The following is a 20965-nucleotide window of genomic DNA, read 5'->3' as shown; positions in this document are numbered from 1 at the left end:
CAGTTACCCCGTATTCCGGAAACTAAAAGGGGTGTGACAACCCCGCTAGTGCAGGGTTATAGAGCTCGGCGAGATTACCAATTTGGAAGTACTTCGTGAGACAATCTCGAGCACAGATTCGCGAGATATACAAGCACAAAGCTTAGGAAAGGTGCGAATTTAATTGAAAAAAAAAAAAAATTAGGTGTCGTTTTCTATTCAAATCCATTGATTTGAGTCCTGTTTTTGCAAGTAAATAGGAAAACGGTGCAAATTTTAAATTGGAAAGCCTTGGGAGGACGTATAATATTAAACGAACTAATTTTACTTTTGAATTTAAAACGTTTTTAACGACCGCGTGATTCAGGAAATAGAAGGAAACCGCTGATCGCTTAAGGCCCTGTCGAAACAAACGCAAAACTGGAGGTGCACCAATTCCCAAATTCTGCATCATTTAGCGGAGACACAGGGCCGGATTAAGAGAAATAATTCAAAAATTAAGAAGCGAGAAATTTGATGGTGGCTCGTGCACACCTACTTGATGTTCAAACTGAGGCTTGTCTAGCCATTGAAATTGCTCCTAAAGCCTTTATACAAAATGCACAAAAACCAGACGAAATTTCCTTGGTTCCTTTATTTAGAAAACCCGCAATACGTCACGGAAACCCAACAATTAATCTCAACTTTATGTTTCTTGGATATTATGCAATTTTGCTGTTATTAATTAAGTAGGAAGGCCAAGAAAGCAATCGTCCTATTACCACCGTCATTACGCTTAAGTACCTACTGACCGAGAAAAAATGTCGTTTGAAGGTACTACCTCCAGTTCCTGAACCATCATACCAACTGACTATTTAACTAGGATGAATGTTCAATTGACACAACCAATTACCGGAGAGAATCGAGACATTTCAAATTGTTTTCACGTGGTTCGAGTAATCGGACTGAATTCGTTCTGAATGGAGCTACGCAAAATATGATACCAACGGTCTACGTAGCTGGACGTAAATAAAGTCTTGAATTAACATCAAAATTCAATAAAAACCGAGGTTTGAGCAGGTAGTACCAACCGGAAACGCGGAACCTGTCGCCGTCGACCACAGAGGCAGGAATTAAAATACAATATTATACAATGGACGTCGATAACACAAAAGGATTATACGGTGCTTGGGCATTGTACTCGAATATTAATGCCGCAATATACAGCGTTATTTAACAGGGGCAATGAGTTCAAGTTCGATTCAATGTTAAACCTATTATCGGAGCAATTTTTCCGTCATATATAGCAAAATTTACGTTTCAATCTAGGCATTGAATTAGCTATTCTTACACGATACAGATAATAAATAAAACACCCACTCTGTCCGTTTCCGTAGATGCATCTTGCGAATGAGCAGCAACCCGTTATAGGCGAGAGATAGAGATATAGAGAACCGGACCGGAATTTGAATTTAGAACATGTCCCGTTGATATATACGGGGCCGGATGATATGGGCAACTGTCACGTGAACACGTTTAGCAACATATCTGTCTCGCCGGCTTGGATTTATGGACGACGATGTATCTTTGGGGTCGAGCAGAGACGCAGAAGGATGTTCTAGCAATCTTATATCATCGAATAATGGACAGTTCCACTCAATCAAGAGCGTAACTATGCCATGGTAACAATAAGAAATTGGCTGGTGCTAGGGCTCATGAGTTCGTATTGATCTTCTCGAATTTCAAAGTCTCTGGAAACAGAGGTTTTTCAAATGGTCTTTTTAAGCTGCTAGTACCTCATTTGGGCGAATCACGTTAAAAACTTCGGATTTTGTTTAAAAGTGTCCAAAGTGACGGCAGCCGTTCAATTTGAATCATTTTTGAAATTTTAGGCAGCGATATTTTTAGTACAAGAGCGAAACAAATTCTACATTGTGCATACATTCTCTACACAAACCTCGGCAACACGTAAAGCTATGCGGAAACTCTTCCTGCATACGTCAATGATTTGACATAAAGAGCTGCTTCCGGACGGTTGACGGGGAGTAAAGTAAAGGTCAAGTGGAGAACTTTCCTCAATACATTCGTCTTATTAAAACACACAAAAAGGGCATTTTAACTCCATGCAAGAATTGTTTGACTATTATCACGAAGGTAGAAATATTAAAATGTTTACATAACATTAGACTTACGGCCAAATCGTCACTGCCACATTGACGGGACAATCGAATACATCGGCAGAAAACCAGATGAAATGTGCAGGACACTCGACACAACGTTCCAAATTCGGATAGCACTATTTTTGGTAAAAACCCGATGGAGAAAGACCGGAATTTCAGCAGAAACACTCATAACGTTTCACTCTTCTATATTTCTATCGATTCAACTAGTTTTCTCGGATCCAGAAGCAAAATTTCACACGAAAAATTCCCGATGGAACTTGATTGTTTATGAAACGTCACCGGTGGCAAAAACGACTGATAAAACAATGGAATCCAAAGCCTACTTGGAAATTACGTTGTCTAATCGCGTTCACGCATGGGTGATTTTCAAGAAAAAATGTCTAAAATTTGGGGCTTTAGAAATCTTAATTCGTTTATGGAAATTTCGCGACATCTTATGGAAATGCGTTAAATTGTGAATTGTAGAGAAAACTCGAGGTTTTTGATGACGCCGGGCTCATTACGATATCTATAAAAGTAAAGTCACGAAACGCTCGTAAAGTCAAATTTTGCAATCGACGCTTTAAAAATTCGCCACAATTGGAGGTTTCATCGGAGCTCGTTCCTCTTAGGCAGAATCAATTGGCCATACGTTGAGTGTCTTTCAGATTTTTTTTTCAGATTTCCTCAAGTGCCACTTCAGAAGACGCAGGGCGAAGTCTAAACTTCAGGAAAATGAGCACTGATGGCTCTGCTCAGTCACGGCAAAACGAATCCCTCCACTTGCACCTTTTTTTTCATTTAAAAAAATCAAATGTGCCAGAAATGTTTGTGCCTTTTTTGCTGACCTGAACTAGCCGTTTAGAGGCTAGCTGAGCCGTCCTCAAGTCGAGCATTCCACGGCGTTTTAACGCAGCTCTTTGTGCTCAATCTTAAGCGCAAAATTTTTTCTCTTGGAGAATTTTTAGAAATTTTTTTTCCGAACCTGTTTACACCACGAATCAAGTCCGACCCGTAAATATAACTTCAAAATTTGTAAATTAAGCTTTTTTCGCTGGCACCATGGCTGTCAAATAGTATAATGCAAAATATGCAGGGGTTAATTGAGTTTTTTGGGCGGCGAAACGTGGGCCGATTTCCTGAGGGATGTTGTTTTTAGGGCATGGAGTAACCCTTTCGAACCCCATTTTCAGTTAAAAATTCGCTTGCCCTGCAAAACGATTCGTGGTAACCTAATTAGAAGTAAATACACCTGTTTTTTAAAGCCTTTCAGTCAGATTTGCCTCATGTCGTTTCTTCCAACTGGATAGTTCGGCCCTCTAGGACGATTTAATTGGAAAAAGAAACAAACACTCACACGTATCAAATCCCTAATCACCATCATCGGAGTTGACTGTTTATCCCACCGAAGGCAATTTCGGTTCCATAAAATTCAGTTTTCCAGAGCTATCATGCGAACGGAATGAAACGAGAGTTGTCGAGCGCTGCAAAAGCTAATCCGATTTTTAATCAAAGTCCCTTTATTACTGGAAAATCCGAAACACTTTTTCGAACGTTCGTATCGACAGCATTTTTGTTTTTCTACCCCCTCAATGCCGCCACGATTCATTGTTACAAACTGGCGGATATTCATGAGAGAAATCAAAAATGTTTCAAATGTGTTTTTAGTATCTATTGAAACATATACGGATATTGGCCACATTTCAGAACATTTTGAATAGAAAACCTAAGCCGTCCCTGTTAAAACAAGCTGCGAAAGTTGTTACGCACCAATCAGGGAACAGTTTATGACAATGGTGCAGAAGAGAAAGATCTCGACTTCTCTCTGTGCCTTGGAAAGCAGTTCGTTTTGCATTGGAGGCCCTGTACATTATTAAATATTATGTCTACAGCAGCAATTCATACAATAAACTTTTTTATAGTATTCTTTATTGATTTTTGAGTAATTTAAATTCGTCTTAACCCATCAATTCTGTGGAGACCAGGGCCGTGTTCAGACGTTTCTTCTAGGATCGCCGACCGTTGAAACATGGAATACTTTTATATTTTACTTATCATCTTTATATACATGTATGTTTATCACACTTGTCTAGGCTACCCTCGGATGAAATGAGCTGTAAATACCATATTGCACAACACGACAACGCTTTGCAGCTTGAACGGCCCGAAATCGGAGGTCATCATCCTGCACGGACCGTTACCCATCCATATTTAACGCCAAAAGGGGTTAGTGTTTACGAGTTCGCCAAGTTAGTTTTGGTTATTAACATAAACTCCAGAATTAGCTGCATAATCCCGGGATACACGCCCAAACGCGAACATAGGTAAAAGTAATTGCAATACACCTCGGGCTGCGAAACTAGTTTCTTTAGCAACTTGCTTATACACTCACCGGCGTTCACCACTGAAATTTTAATGCCTTAACGTCAGCAAGTTAGGTTGTTATATGTATATTTTGTAACCGGGGCTGAAGACGGTTCTGTAACGTGATCATTGATGACAGAGCGACGTGGCATTACTAGATTGGTGCGGTAGTTGGTTTTCGCAGGGCCGACTTAGGTTTTCGTATCTATAAAATAATTTCCTCGTAAAACTGTCACAGGAAGATCTCCAATTAAACTCGATGCTGCCCCCTCAAGAGATGGCCTTTATTAGGGGTGCCTTGGACATATCCCAGTATGAAATGTTGAGCACTCGAAATGAAACGTTAATATTTAATACACGTAATTATTCCGCGGCAGTAATTTTTGACGGTGCAAGGGTTCTTCGTTGTTTTAATAATGCCGTATTCTATTTTAATGACCAGAGAAGCGAATTGAAGTTGAGCGCCTCCAGTCCTCGGGCTACGAAGGATTTGTTTTGTACCTTCCAATTAGAAATAATGGGAATATTATGAAGGATCACACCTCCCGAGGTTAATATAAAAATGCTATTTACTTTAATTTTAAATAAGTGTCAAATTTAAATTGCAGTAACGCCAACTGTTTTTTCTGGACAAAAAGGCGGGCGGACAGTTGCGGTACTGCACCAAGATTCGATATATTTTTCGAAAGTCAGGGTTACGTGCGGGTTATTCCTAGTGGGTTCGCGATAATTTCCCCGTTGTAACGATATGGGAAGTTTATAGGCCTTTCCTTATGCAACTTCGGTCCCAAACTCCAGTACCGTACATGCGTTATTTTTGAATGTTGTCACTGGTCCCAAATGCGAATATTTTTCATTTGCGACCCGCAATGGCTTAACTAAATTTGCCTTGAAAATAAACGTCAAGATTACACTATTTTGTTTTTATGCGGGCTTAAGAGGATCATTTTTCAGAAACGCCACAAGACCCAAAATGGCGTGCATATTTTATAAGCGACTGTTTTTCTCTCTGACTTCGTATAAACCCAGTATGTAGTATTTGAGGGCTTAAGCTTTTGTTCTTTTTGCTACAGAAAAGTGATTTTTTTTTCTGGTAGTAAAACAGGCATTATTATTTACAAGCAGACTTGGCTTTTCCTCTTTCGAATAGTTTAAACTGTAAAAGAGAAGGCATTTTAAAGATTGACCAAGTGGGATCTAAACTTGTCGACCGTTGAGGATATTCAGGTCGCGAAAACAAATTGATCGTCCAGAGTGGAGGTTTCACAAATAAATTTCAGGGAAACTCCAGACAGACCGTATAAATGGATCCAATAAACAAGTTGGATTGTACTTTAGAGTTTTAGGTATACTGATACGACAGCGAGATTTCTAGTTCGTATGTAGGTGAAGGGCTACGTGTAATTGATTCATCATCACTTTACAACCTCTCTGGCCCAAATTTGGTATTTTTTTTCACAGTTTATTCCCGCATTTAAAGTTCGAAGACTCGGTTCCCGACCGGAATGAAAGTGTTTTGGCCCTCTGGCCCACAAAGTTGGTTACAACCTCTAATAGCATCTACTTCAAAGGTATGGGTAGACCGGCCAGGGTCTTCTACTGCATCATACGGCCTATTATTTTACACTCCTGAACCTGCTCTATTAGTTTTGGAGTCAAAGTCCACTGTCCAATCCTCAAACTGGAGTTTAGGATTAAATGCCCGTGTGCCCTGCATAACGCGGCTATAAGGAACGACGTAATTACTCAACGTGTACTAACTCTTTTCCTTATTTTCAGGTTACATTCTCGAATCCTTTCCGTATAAAATAACCTGGACCGACCGACCAATCGAGGGCTGCAATGGTGCTATTCAGCAGCCTTGGTGCCAACCACTCCCCCCCTCGGCGAGCGTCCACCACCCAAGCCGCCCTCCATCGCAATACGACCGGAAAATTCCATAATCCTAGCCCGGCGCTACTCCCAGAATCACACGTACCAAAATCCAGAGAGTGGCGAGTCTCTTCTAGTGATCGATCCGGGCTACATTCATGATCACTACAGTCCGGTTCTAGTGAGAAAAAATAATCGGTTGTCTAAGTCTAAGTCTGTCGATTGTCACTATTTCGAGAATGAAAATTCAATAGTAAGTTGGTTGGAAAAGTCGTCCCCTAGTGTAAATAGCCGAATCGAAGGAGGAAAGTCGAAAATTTCTTCCTTTCTGAACAAACTAGATAATAAAGCCTCGAAGACGTTCTTCAAAGTACGCAAAAACAAATCCCCCTCGTCTAATGAGAGCGATAAAGGCGAAAGAGATAAGGCGGTGTTATCAAGCGGTGCACTTGGTGATAGTGACAATATTCGGCAGTATGTTTCTGCCTCCAGCAAGTCGACCGAGTTGGTGCTGAGAAAACCATGCGCTATTACCGATGAGAACCACCTCAAAGTAGTTTTGGTCAATCCCACTTACGAGTACCATCCGCGACATCAAAAAACGAAGTACAGTCCTCCGCCCGACGATGTGGTGCGAAAAACCGCTGACACATCGCAGCAACCAACTCAAAACAATTTCAACAATACCGAAACAAACGCTGTGATAGTCGATAATAGTAGTGAACTAAAAATAGTGAAAGACTCTAGTGCGAACATGTTTCGTGGGGGCCTGAGACTCAAAGAGCGCCTAGTGCTCTGCCTGAGTGTGATCGCGGTTCTATTCACCTTGCTCTTGATCATGGACATCCAGATGGACTTAGGTTTATCCAGGAGGCACCTAGTGCCCTCTCACGGGAGAATCAAGTACGTGGTCAACTCTGAAGGACCGGAGAGTGCGTACAACACCTTCAAGAACAGATTGTTGCAGAAAACGCACAGGTACGTTAATTGCTCTAATCGGGATCTTAAATCTTTGCGGAAAGATTTGCGCATGTATGAACAATAATAATTGCAAAAATCTTTTATCACATCTGTTTATGCAGTGCAGTTGACCCAACAAAATTTCGAGATAAGTGCCGAATAAACAATGGCGGGCAAGTTAATTATTTCCTTAATTAGGTCGGTTGTATGCGCTTGCAGCGATTTTCGCTTAGGTCTCTATTGTCTAGGCACGTAATTCGGGATAATACAAAAAAACAACAACAAAAAAAAACTGTATTAAATTGATGTAAGATCAGATCTACGTGAATTTGCTTTGGGCCGAGGCGCACTTATACCCTAGATGCGGCCCTGACTACAAAAATTTCCGTTAATTTTTAAAACGCCTATTTCAATCTCGTAAAAATAGAAATGTTTAAATAACGAGGTCCGACGACAAAAAAAAATCGAATTGAAGGATTAACTGAAAAAACGTCTAGATTTTAAACGTCTGAGCGCCAAATGTGCACTTACTCCTAGAGCCCCTCCTAAATGATAAGATTTTGTTAACTACAATGTAGCTCATCCTATATAGGCCAAAGAATGTGCAGGAGCTATCAACTTACACATTCAATTTCCCAACCTCTTAAAACTGCAATAAACACTTACAAGTTTAAGTGTTATTATCACCTAACAAACTTCCCAGACACTTGGTTAAAACTAAAGGATTCAGATGTTTATCGAGCACCTAACACTAATTGCAGAACACTTTTTTCGAGCAATATTTCTGATAATTATCGACGAAGTCTGTGGATTAAAGTGGGTAATATCCGGCATCAGTTCATCAAGCCTTGATCTAATTGCTCTTTGATTGCTCAAGTGGGCCGAAATTAGCTTTGGTTGCTAACTGAGGTAACATCAAAGAAAGTGGAGGGCGGGGGCAGCAAAAATGGGGGATTAATAAGCGGAGTTACTCAATCCGAGTCACTTAAGAAGGGGTGTAAGGGTACGAAACTCACATCACTCACGCGAGAATCAGCAAGTGCGGGGATGTTTCTTGACAATGGTGAATGAATTGTTCAACGTCGAATTTTAATTTCAGTAAAATTAGTATGTGGCTCCACCTGTTGACTGCCAGTCGAAGCACACAGAAGTGAAAGTGCGAACTCAGTCCTAGTGACACATAGATATCCGTGTATGTATCCGGACCCACCCTTCGACTAATTACCCCTAAAGTTGTTTCAAAGTTTTAGGGATAATTTCTACTTTAATTAATGTTTCCTGCTCGGATCCTTCGAGAGTACATAAATCAGTCACTTGAGCATAACTATTTATCGATGTTTCCATAAAGGAGTTTTATTTTCGGAGAAACTCGAGTAAATCAGACTTTTGCAGAATACTCTTTTTATCAGATCTTGGGCCATTGGACGGTGCGAGAATCTCCCTTAAAAATACATTGTAGCCGACCAACTAGAAAAAGGTCCGTCCTGGAAAATGACCATTACTCACGGCTATTCCTTACCGTCTTTCCTCACGTGTCAGCAACAAGTGATCGGATCGCTCCCCACACCGCCCAAGAAAGTTTTTGCTCTGCCATGCTTTTATCCATTTTTCAGTGCCCGTTTTTCCACTTCTCCGTTGACAGGTTGATAAAAAGTTGAATTAATTTCCGAACTAGCGAAAAGATTGCGCCCTTAAAATATTCAGCCTCCCTTTTTCACAGGCTCCTTTCAATGATTGATGACCGGTTTTTTTTTGTCGCATAAAGCGCTTATATCTCTTTTCGGGGAGGGATAACTTATACATCACGTGTCATATTGACTGTCGATTATCGGGGTTCATCTTTATTATCATTCCGTTTGGAAGGATTTAGTTGAATTCCTTCGTCTCGATTAAGCTTGAGACAAGTGTTGCATAAACTCTACTCCCCGGACAAATCTGGAACCGACTAGAATAAATTGTTTTAGGGTCGACAGTTACTAATGAATATACATATAGAGAACCGAATTAACATCTCTTTAATCGAGTGTAAACCGAATTAAGCCATTTAGCCTGCGTACGTAGTCTTTCTCATCCCGATAGGTTAATTTGTTACGAAAACATTGCGCCCGTCAAATTCACTCCATCCTCTGCCTCGTTCCGATCGAGCCTTTTCGCTCCACTAGAGCCCGAAAGGCAAAAACTCGACCCAAAATAGCTCATTAGGCATGAATTTAATTATCTGGAAGTTTAATTAATTTACTTTTAGTCGGTAGTCGAATCGGACCCTCCGCTGTTTTTTTTTAAATAATCATTATTCCAAATTGAAAATCCCCCATTCCGTTCCTATTTTAATTTGAACCCTAACGGAAAACACGTTATTAAACACTGTTGATATGGGTAAATTGGGTGGATTGGCGGACGATTCACGCCATCGCCGACGTTTCGCCGAATCGACGTTTAACCATCCTCAGGGCTCCGTTGCAAGGGAATTTCACAAAGAAACTCAAGAGAAAAGCATTACGATTGGCCGCAATTTAATCTTTTTTTTTGTTTTTGTTTTTTTTCCAGTGGAATCAGTACCAACATTTCCAAGGAGAGCTTGCCGAACGAAACTGCTCCCCTTAGCAGCAATGCCGATTCGAGGAAGCAGGAAAACGCCCTTCTAAAGAAGTTGCCGGAAGGTGGTGGAAAAGAAGAGCAATTTGACGACTTTAGTGATCTCATGGACTATTTGTCTCTCGACACTTATGAGAGGGCTAAGTTTAGGGAGGATGTGTCCAGGACGCATCCGGTGATTAATGACGACAAACACGAGTCGAAGAAGCAGCGAAATCCGACGATTGGGGATATCAAGAAGATAAAAATTGAGTAAGTGCTATTTAGTAAATTCGGAGATTTCACGATTTCAGGTTTAGCCCAGTCAAATCGATCCGGAATTCGGCAGATTTGACGCGTCTTTATTCCTATTAGCCGAACAAAAGTGAGAATATAACAATTTGGGCGGTGTTATGCAGTTATTAAAAAATTACAGCTCTTTTAAACAATTATTTAAACCAAATTTCACCCGAGAAACTCAACCTTGACGGAACACTCTTAACGTGGATTTTCAGTTCTCTGGAAATGTTGAGATCGATTATAGTATAAGAGGTCAATTAGGGTGGTAGCTTCGCCTGGAAGGGGGCATGGGGATCAGATTCAGTGACGCGATCAGTAGATTCATCTTCTATGTACATAATAACATTTTCGCATGAGTGCGATTGAATTACCCTTGTCTGATAGGAGGACGACAGATCGTCACGAGTTTTAGTAAAGTATCCTGGCAGATTAGAGGCGGGATTCTTCAAGTGTCGATCATTATTGCATCATATATAATATCGCGTTTTATCAGATAAGTTTCGTCTGTAGGTACGGACTGATAGTTATCTGGGAAAAACCCTGATACATCAACAGTGAAGGTCACTAGCGCTCTAGCGTGAGAGATTTTTCTTAATGATGCTGAGTGCTTAAAGAGACAATGATTGATTGAGGAGGCAATCATTGATGTAGCTTACAGGCCTTGAAAGCGAAGTCATATTCGGCTGGACGATCGCCCGAGGCATCTTGTCTCAAAAGTAGTGTCTGCAGTGTCGGAAGCCTTGCACCGGGCAGAACGGACTAGAAACGCTGTACGTGTCCGATGGAAATGTAATCAGTTTCGCTCCGGTCACTGTTAATTTGTGACATTTTTTTAATGTTCGAGCAACTATTTAATGGAAAGCTTTTATTAACAAATTCGATATCGATTTTGCAACAAGTCGACGTTTTTTATGTGAACTTTGGAGTGCAACCTTACTGGCCATTTTACCTTGACGTCACCGATCAAAAAACCGATTTTTATCGCGATTAAAACCACGGTTTTAACGAGTTTAACTGTGTTTTTAAATGGGAACGCGGCAAAAATTTCGAGTTGTTTTCGAAAGCAACGACCCGTCTTATCTGCAAAGATCTCGAAATATCTCCGTGAAATCTGGACGGAAGTTAATTAATAAAGCGATTAAACTTGATAAAACGACAATAGATATCGGATCCAGATTTGAAGAATGCGGCCCCTGTTTACCCTGTGCTGTGATTGCGTGCGATTTGCCATTGATAAGTTGAAAATTACAGCACCTGATAATGTAATGTTGTTGCTAGGCAACGTCGCCGGATTGTATTGTTGGGAATGTGCAATTTGAGATATCGCAGTCGTCTCCACAACTGTTCTCGTGCTCCATTTGTCTCTTGCTGCGCTCAATGTCGACACCGATTTTGACCAAAAGGTCGTTCAAATAACGGCCGAACGAAGTAAATGCAAAATGAAAGTTGACCCTGACGGGTTTTTTTTTAAAATATCTATTTGCGTTAGAAACGCAGGAAAATATTTCATTCGGCATACGTCCAACAAACGGCTTCGGCCTCTCTTTGGGGGGTTCCCGGATGTTGCCGAAATCCGCCAAAATTCGTTTAATCTTTAAACGTAGTTTTGTCCGACGGACGCAACCGGCTTTCTTGAATGCCGAGGACGAAGCATTGCCGTCCTTAAAGCGTTTCAAATTTGACGCCAAAGATGGCGGAACACGAGAACGCTGCTTCACTAACTTCCGGGTCGATCTTATCATCTTTAACGTGAAATATTGAAATCTCACGTAATGCTCGAAACATGCACAAAAACAGAGAAACTTCTCAACAATTGCTTCGCATTTCATGCAATTACTTTAGACCTCCTTCTTCGGTCATCTGGTCATCTTTATTTGCTTGGACCGTGATTTTAAAAGCATTAGACGTAGCAAAAAGTGTAGCAGGATTCTGCTTACTGAGGGGTAAATATATCTTTCACGGTTGGCAGGATGAACGATTTATATCTGCGTTTGTGTGCTTGCTACGTATATTGTAAAACTTCGAACAAAAATCACCTCTCGTATCTTCAATTCCTAGACAACAATGCCTTCCCTTACCCAACAAAAAGAGTTCGAAAGACAAAGAACTTGGCTCGTGTAATTATCGCCAGACAGAATTTCCATTTCGGATTTCAAAAAGCCCCTTACTCCATTAATTAGTCTTTTCTATTGGATGGATTCCGCTTCCAAAGGGCAATTTTTATTTGGACCCAATTACAACGAGTGGCCTCGTTTTTAAATAAACTGAATTTGTCTAAAAGTGTCCCTCCAGCAGAAACAAACGTAGAAAAGTTTTCTTCGGAAACACTTCTGACGATCGAAAATTGCCCTCAATTAACTGGAAGAGTTTATCCGGGGACTTGGCGAGGAGATTAAGGGAACAATCCTCCGTTCCCATCAGCATCCTGAGTAATAAAATAATGGAAAAACAGTAGGAAAGCCGGAGTTAATTCGGACGGTCCTCAAAAGTTCCAGAAAGTTTCCATTAAAAAAACACCAGAGTTTAATTCCCTATTTGCCTTCGTTTCATCCGGATTTACCCAAGAAGGGATAAAGCCAATATGGGGACGTCCAGGCAGGGGTGTCGTAAAGTGCCTGGGATATGAGCAGGAAAACTCCTGCAAACTCTCAAGACTTTTTCTTGCAAGAACCGCACCTGATGTTTCTATTTTGTTAGTTTTAAATTCGGCATATTGTGAACGAGTACACGTAACTTGCAGGGACACGTTAATGCACTAGTTAAAACACCTGAGAAGGATATTAATCCATCAAAACCTTAGTCACATTTGACAATAATGCGTCTCTTTCCATCTCCATGATAATACGAATGGAAACGTGACGAGAAAAAATTCAATAACGGAACCTAACGAGGCGTATGTGATGTGTAATGGCACATGACACTCACTGGTATTGTTAAAATATACGCACATCTAGAAGTAAAAAAGTTTAGAAAAAAGTGATTTTGAGTAGAAGCAAAACCATGTTGGAATTAAGTTAATTTGAGCGTAATGAAAACTGACACCTTTATGCCTCGAAACCCAGTTGTAGGATTAGAATTTGGATTGTTGCCAGGTGCGATATTTTCCGGTGTGGATCAGGTTTTCAATGTAAGTTTCCCTGGATAAGCTTCCATTTATCGTACGTTAACTCGTATACAGGACTTCACAATTGCAGCGAGAGCGGCGAGATTTTTTCTTTTGATTTTCGGTCGCGTGATATTTCAGAAAATCGCTTGGAAGAGCGACCCAAAAAACATCTTGCACTAGGAGTTTTCAGAACCCTTCTCGTGTTTGAAATTTTCCATTGCGTCGATCGATCCGTGGATAAAATACGCATGGGAAAAATCGCAGAAAAAAAAATCCAAGGGTTTAAATCGGGACTGCGAGGGGACCACGGGGATAATTACTGCCCAGGTCGTTGTTGTTCGTGCGCGAAATTCATATACGAGGACTGGTTTATATGCACAGGGCGGGTTTAGAATTGCAGGTCAATCGTTGCTGGGTAAGTGGTTGATGTACTCTTAGACTCTAAATCTGAAATTGCAGCAATTATTAGAGCGTTTACCGTCGCACCGACGAGCCACCAGTGTAACGTTCATAATTCCCGAAAAGTCGTGAGGTAATTTGCCTTGTCGCACGGTCTCTTTTAATTTCGAACGCTTTCTGTGGAAAACAGGAAAGACCAGAAATAAGATTTCGAAAATTTTGCGGTTTTGCTCAGTCGGTGGTTCGCGAGACATTTGATTCTGAACTTCGCCCGAAGTTTCACCTTTGAGTTGCAATTGCGGAGTCTCTATTTCCAAGCCACTTGGCGATATTGGTACAATAAGGGCGGACATTCTGCGGCTTCCTCCATAAATCCTCACCCCTGGCAACGCGTCTCCCAAGCGCCTGTTTCTATCGTGTATTCGGCTCAAAACTAATTGCTTTAACAAGACTTACAATGAGATCAGAAAAGGTTAATTTCACGAATGCCTCTCGAAACAACCCCATAAAAACGCTATCTTCAGGTTAGGAATAATTTGTTTGCGTAGCGGCACCCAAAGGGGGTGTTTATGATGTGATAAAGCAGCCAGCAATTCCGTCAAAATTTATGCAAGCTTGAAGGGAACACGCTCGTGAAATTTTATCGCCGCGGGAGGAAAAGAAATTTAAAGCTTTGTTATCACCTCGTATTTTTTAAATTAGACGGTTCTGCTATTACTTAGCATTAAAAGCGAAATATTTATCGCCCTTAGGGTGAGGGACGTGCGGCGCGATTCCTCCGTCGGACGCCATTGAATTTTAATCGGCCCTTATTACTTTTCCGATACTTATTAGCCAATTTCGTGGTGTCGCTCTTAATTAGTAGCCATATATTAGAATTTAAGAGCTTTCCTGGTAGGTTATTAATTTATAGGGCCTTAGCGACTCGATTTAGTCCCAACTTACTTAACTGTAAATTGAGGAGGGATATCGATAGAAAATTAATTGTCATTTGGTTATAGTGCACTTTTCAGCTTTTCATTTTTATCGGAAAGACACGGGCGCCGCCGGAATATTTCAGTGACAACCTCACTGGCAGACAAGTCGCACACATTTGTTAAGAGTCCCAGCTTCTCTATTTTCAAAATTCTTCAAATTTCGGGTAAGTTTCATTAAAAATCCGCAACGCACTCTCAGACCGCCATCTCCACATTTACAGGGTGTCGATTTTCCTAAAGCTCAGCTGCGCGAACTCCGGCACCAGCCGTGCAAAGCGAGATGTGACAACCCTGTTTGCGCGTACTTAGAGAGAGAAGGCAAACTTGTCCAAATGTGAACCGTCATAAATAAATGAATTGGCGAAATTCACAAGTCTACAAATGTCCCGAGATATCGACGAAAAGACCTCTTGGGCGCACTTTCGGCATTATGGACGTTTTCACTCGGATCGTCCGATTTGGATCCCATCTCGGTCGTGGATGCCTCAGTTGCAGATCAAAATATCTCCGAGAAACGCATGTATCTTCCGTTATTGGGACCAAGGCCCTTAAGTCGATTTAACCGTAAGCAATATTAATTACAACCTATGGAAAAACTCGGGTAATACTGAATCAAATCGATTACACCTGGAGGTAAGCAGAATACGTAAGCCCGACTACGACGCCATAAGTTAGTTTTAAATGGGGTTAAAGCGACAGGTATCGGGAAACCGTTGCCTGTATTTCATAAGGGCTGAGACCCGATTAGGAATTTATGGCAGAAGACAATGGCCGAATAGACCGCATAAAGTCACCTCTGGCAGTTTGTGTATTGGCTTTTAATATTGACTTTGGATCGGTCGGCAGTCGTAACTTTCATTATTGTTTTCAGACTTTCCGCAGGCTTGTCGACTGGACATCAAATTAATTAAGCAAGTTCATTAACTCCCACAATCCGAACTCGATAATCCAATTATTTTTGAGCAAAAACTCACGCCAGATGCAGAAATTTTGCTCGGGAAAGACTTGAGAGTCTTAATTAGTGCACTTGTGTCTTGTCTTTGGAGAATACTCGATGTGCGGTCCTAACCGATATACTGGGTGTTTTTCAAGCATTAGGAGCGAGTTACGTAAATTAAAGATGAGAACGACATCGCGCCGTGCGTTTTGGCAAGCCCCCGTACAACCCACAAAATTAAATTTTCATCTTTGCCCTAATAGAAGCAGCTATAGGAAATAACCAAGATTCCGTGACAGTGTCTCTGGAGAGGTTCCTAATAAATCGTTTAAGGGTCGAGTGCCGTAATATGCATTGTATAATTAACCTCCAGAGGTGGAGCCGTTCGATCCAGACTCCATCGAGGCAGACGAGTCGCGGTAGTGATCAAATTAGTCGAACTAATGTGGAAATACGTTGGAACATTATGCGAGATGCTTCCATAGAGGAAACTTCAGGTTAATGCATTAATCAGGGAAATGGTAAAAACCTTAAATGAGAGAATCTTTTAGCGTTTTGTTCAGTCAAAATTTGTACCTGGGGATTTCTTCACGCGATCTATTTAAAAATCGGCCTTGTCCGCTACGGCACTAGCAGGTTAGTAAAACATTTTACTACAGAAAAGACTGGAAAAAAGAAGAAAGCGAGGAAGGGACGAAGGGAATAGATAAATTGGGAGAATTAAGCGTTTTGACTTTCAGAGAATTGGATTAGAGCAAGCAGAGCCAAATCCAGGAAAAAATACACGGGGATGTTGTTTTAGCCGAACCGAGTATAAGAAGAAATTGAAATCTTTTCCCACCGACGGAATTTTTATCGTTTTTTTGCTTCAATACGGATCTGTCGCCTCTGGAATTTTCAATATTGAAACTTGAACGGGGACCTCAAGAGGCCGAAGAAAGGACACGGGCCTCGATGGCGTATAAAATCGAAATGACTACATTGGGATAATTTAGATCTGCGCGAATCAGCTGTGTTGAAATTCACGGGGTTTTTGTTGGAGGAATAGTCCCTAATCCAAGGAAACAATTCTGACATTTCCTAGATTAGAGAGTCATTTCATAAGTTCCAGGCACTGATGCTGGATATCTAAATCGGGCAATTGGTGGAGAGACCGGAAAGATATCTAGACAAGCAGAGGAAATGGGTTTAATTCCAAAGGAATTTAAGTGAGAGAAGGAATTCACGAAATTGAAGAGATGGCTGCTAGCTTCAAGACACACATCTAACCACCGAGCGAAAATACATCCTGGAAAAACATGGAGAAATGTCGCAGAAAAGAGTGTTGTTACTTCAATAAATTTGTCAACGGATTCCAAATTCGCGATTGCTAATTCAGTTGCAAATTAAAACTCTCGCTTTTGAGTAAATCCCTGGATAATCTACAGTCCTCGATCTCTCGTCAATACCGGCAGCTAACAAATTTGAATTTCATCGTTTCGGCAATAAGAACAAATACCCGACCATCGATTCCCAGTTTCATGATTACACAGAGGGATTTGCTTCCTCCAATCCGGATTAGTGGCTGCATCCACCACTAACTGTAAGCATTTGGTACCGGCATTGTTGCCTTTAATTCAATATTTGTTGTTAACATGGAGTGAGAAATTTGAGGGGCGTGTGTGAACAGACATTAATTTTCAGAGTTTTGATGCACAGGGCGTTCCAAATTCCCGTAAAAGTTTAACTATGTTAGGTGTCTCGGAAAGCTCGTGCGTGGGCGTGTGCCCATTTCGGGCCATCAAAAACGTCCCCCACCCTCCCTCTTGGAAATTGAGATTCCTTGGTTAATTGGAAGTTTATTGAGTATTTTTGTCTTCGACTGATGCCTCTGAACGTTCTCTGGAAATCTGTGAAAACATGGAATCGTTCACGCTATTTTCCTATTCATTTACCGGAAATTCTCTTAATTTCGTGTTAAAATTTGAGAGGTTTTCCGTATTCTAAAGCATTACAAATTTAGGCTACGAATTATGTACATATTTTTTAATACGTTTTCGGACTAAGTGCCGACTAGAAATTGGCGGGAAGGAAGAATAAATGCGATAGACCGAAGAACTTTAAAAGCGAATAAGAAATTTAAATTACAGGAAAAGAAATTGGCGGCGCACAAGTCTAGTCCCAGATAACGCAGGTTCGCGTACAGGGATAGCCGGACGCGACTCGACATTGGGACTCCCCCCACGAATCTGGAAACCCAAGATGGCGTCCACTAGGAAATCAGAGTCGATGATGGTTGTCAAAAATCGAAACGTCGGATTTCGTGTGTGACATCGTCGCGTCGAAGAAGACGGAAAGTTCCACCGGCGAACTCCCGCTCATCTTGAGTTATCTCGCCAAGTAAGCTGAGGCGAAAGCAAAAACCTTTTTTCAAAAATTTCAGTTTTTTTCGACTAGTGCCGAGAGTCACTGGAAATTTTCAAATTTCGAAACGGCCACCTTTCTGGACTTCAAACTGCTCAACTTCCCCTATATACACCATATATATGTATATATATTTGAATCGCGTATTGCCGGTGATGAGACATGAAAATAGGCGGAAAACGGACAAATTTTGCCGAAAATAGAACAATAACAGTTTGCCTGTACATCGACACATGTCGGTTAAAAGGCACCCGGTATTTTCCATGAATTTCCCCCTCAAAAAAAAAGCGCGGATGCATTCGGAATTGAAACGAAGCTCCGTCTTGTAATGTTTAGCAGTTGCATCCGAAATGGGCTGCTTTGAATTTTAGATTTGGGACAAATTACTGAAATTGAACTCTTTTTCCATTTTCGTTAAGGAAACATTTGGAAACTAATTTTTTAGTGAGAATTTCCCCGTTAAAGTCACTACACAGGGTGTCCGCGCGCACCGGCCCCATCGCGAAGTTTTCCTTTCGAAAGTTTATTAATCGGCACAATATCCAGACGGATCACGGACGGGAGTTTTCTAATTATGTTAAATTTATGAATAATACCGCGAAAACAAACGACCAGGGTGCGTGTCCGTAATTTCGGAGTATAATAGATTAAGTTGTAGTCGTGTGTATTGGGATATTTGGACGTGCACGAAAAGTGTTATGACGAATGCAAATCGTTATGCTTATTAGTTCAGACGAATATTTTACTGTGTAGAATGGCATGCAACCGTATGCAAAAGAGGCGGACGTGTTGATGGCGTGGAAAGACCCAGATAGTCCCCACCTAGATTGCAAATTTAAATACTGCACGACAGGGTTTATAAGGGAACTCTTACAAGATTAGGATTTTATCTTGGTTGTGTCATGCCTGGTTACATGGTGCGGGTGCATCTGAAATTTATGATGAATTAAGGCATTTCGCAACTCATTATTGCAGAGGTGTATCGGATGGGGAACGAAGTCTAACGAGGAAATTGGACATTCAAATAACCCCACAACGATATCCCTTCGCCCAAAACTGACGTCAAATTGTTCCACGTCCTGTGCCTAATGAACTCGCAACAAAATCCGCCTCTATGTTTGACTTTATAATTAATTTCGGGAATTCGGGCACAAAGAGGAGTTCGAATAATGTCTTTAAGGAAGTGAGCTTGTCGGCAATATTTCGGGGGGTATAAAAATCCATTTAAGTTTTTTCGATTTCCCCGATTAATGGCATCAAACTCGAATTTCCTGCTTGAAAATGGTCGGCACAAGGTTCTAATAGAAGTCCGGTGTGCTGCAAGGGCCGAGACAAGGCAATGCGACGTTGCCGCACAACTTTGTTTCTCCCTAGCGGTGTCCCCTTGGAAACCACGCCGCCCGATCGCGTCCCTCCGAATCGGGAGACGGAGTTCGCGACTCTGAACCATTATGTTTCGGACGTAATGCATTGAATTTCATCAGGTCCTCTCAACGTCAAAAACTACCGTAATTGGACAATTTCGTTAAGTCCCATTGAAATCCTGAATTCTCGGTTATTTTGCGTTTCGCCCCTCCACATAAAGACGTCATCGGCGGTTTGATAACGATAACGAACCGCCCGAATATACGATTCAGAATTACATATTTATCGAATAAGTGTGGAAAGACGTAATTTTCAGAATAAATAACAACCGATATTTCCCTGTCAGCGGGACGGGAATGGCTTTTGTTGCGCACTAAATTTAAATTACAGATCCGGCAGCGGCGGCGGCGGCGGCCTCGTAATCACGGCTCCCCCGAAACGGTTCGCTCTTTTGAGGTTATAATTGTGTGATGGCCCCTTTTTTCAATAGCGATGTTATCATTCGAATCACTAACCGTAAAAGGCAATAATGAAACTTCGAGGCTGCGTTAGGATACGTAGTTGAATTCAGAAAGCAGATTTCACCAATTTCAATTTCGATGTTAAAACAACTGGAAACGTCGAAGCACCGATATAAACGAAGAAAATTACTACGAAGAAGACTGCTTTAGTAATAAAACGAATCAGCCGGAGTGGCGTCAATTGTGGACACTACCGATGATTCGTAATCATATGCGAACGTCGTCTCTACGTAACTCGACGGTTCTTCTACACGAGCAATGCAAAGAATTTTTTGCAGCTGCGTTCGAAAGTTGCAACTTTCGTTCTACCTTTAGAGACTAAAAAACAACGCATGTCGCAGATGCCATTCGCGATCGTACCTCTCGGGTAAATAACACGTCATTTCCCATAGGGCTAGAGTGGGAAGTACGAGGATATGATCCACGTATGTTTTCGATATATCGGCCGCTCGAAGCCATCAATCGTTTAACACTGTCGTGCCCCATTAGAATGCGAGTCCGGTTAAGGGTGGCCCTACCTTTAAGGGCGCAATTTTCCGGCCGGCTGCCGATGTCCCCCGAGAGCGCAGACACTCCCGGGCACCTCGGTGTCATCCCTTGTTTACCTCGAATTACCGTTTGTCGCACGGACAACCTGCTTTATTAACCAGGGAGGGTAAAACAGACTACCTTCAGGTCCGATGGATGAATCTTATTACGTGATTTAGCGGCCGCATTCCTATACTGCTCCTAGAATATTTATAAAGGGCATGTGGCCTCCCAAATGCCATTTCGTGCAGGTTAGACCACAAAGGGCCGTCCTCATTTGCGCCCTTTTATTAAGCCCTTTGCCGGTGAAAGGTAGGGTCGCCTCTCGGCAATGACGTGTAATTACGTAATACAGGGGTACATAATCAACTGTCCAGTCCAATGGACGCAATAATGAGTTTTTTTAGTTGCCGCTCGGTGTCTTTCCAAGAAACGAGAAACTAGTCGTTTATTAAAAAGACTAAACTCGAGGCAGGGAAGTTGCCATTAATCACGCGAAGTCGATAAGGAGGCGATTTAGTCCGGATTGAAATCCGAGG

The 20965-nt window shown here is 41.5% G+C and overlaps 1 protein-coding gene and 1 long non-coding RNA gene across 2 annotated transcripts in view; both read left to right on the top strand.

The window, feature by feature from the left end:
* The first annotated feature begins 6291 nt into the window (after positions 1 to 6291).
* Positions 6292 to 20965, top strand: part of LOC136340196 (extracellular serine/threonine protein CG31145) — a 53064-nt gene continuing 38390 nt past the window's right edge. The window contains exons 1-2 of the mRNA XM_066284048.1: positions 6292 to 7334; positions 9864 to 10163. Coding sequence (XP_066140145.1) covers positions 7111 to 7334; positions 9864 to 10163 — 524 coding nt within the window. The 5' untranslated portion in view covers positions 6292 to 7110. The remainder of the gene's footprint in view (positions 7335 to 9863; positions 10164 to 20965) is intronic.
* Positions 15382 to 17875, top strand: LOC136340201 (uncharacterized). The gene is made up of 3 exons (XR_010732273.1): positions 15382 to 16106; positions 16161 to 17191; positions 17739 to 17875. It is a non-coding gene; the product is annotated as an uncharacterized lncRNA (long non-coding RNA).

This window comes from Euwallacea fornicatus, chromosome 7, assembly GCF_040115645.1.
Source record: "Euwallacea fornicatus isolate EFF26 chromosome 7, ASM4011564v1, whole genome shotgun sequence".
NCBI classification, from domain to species: domain Eukaryota; kingdom Metazoa; phylum Arthropoda; class Insecta; order Coleoptera; family Curculionidae; genus Euwallacea; species Euwallacea fornicatus.
The sequence above is the reverse complement of the archived record's forward strand: the minus strand, read 5'-3'. Positions and strand labels throughout refer to the sequence as shown.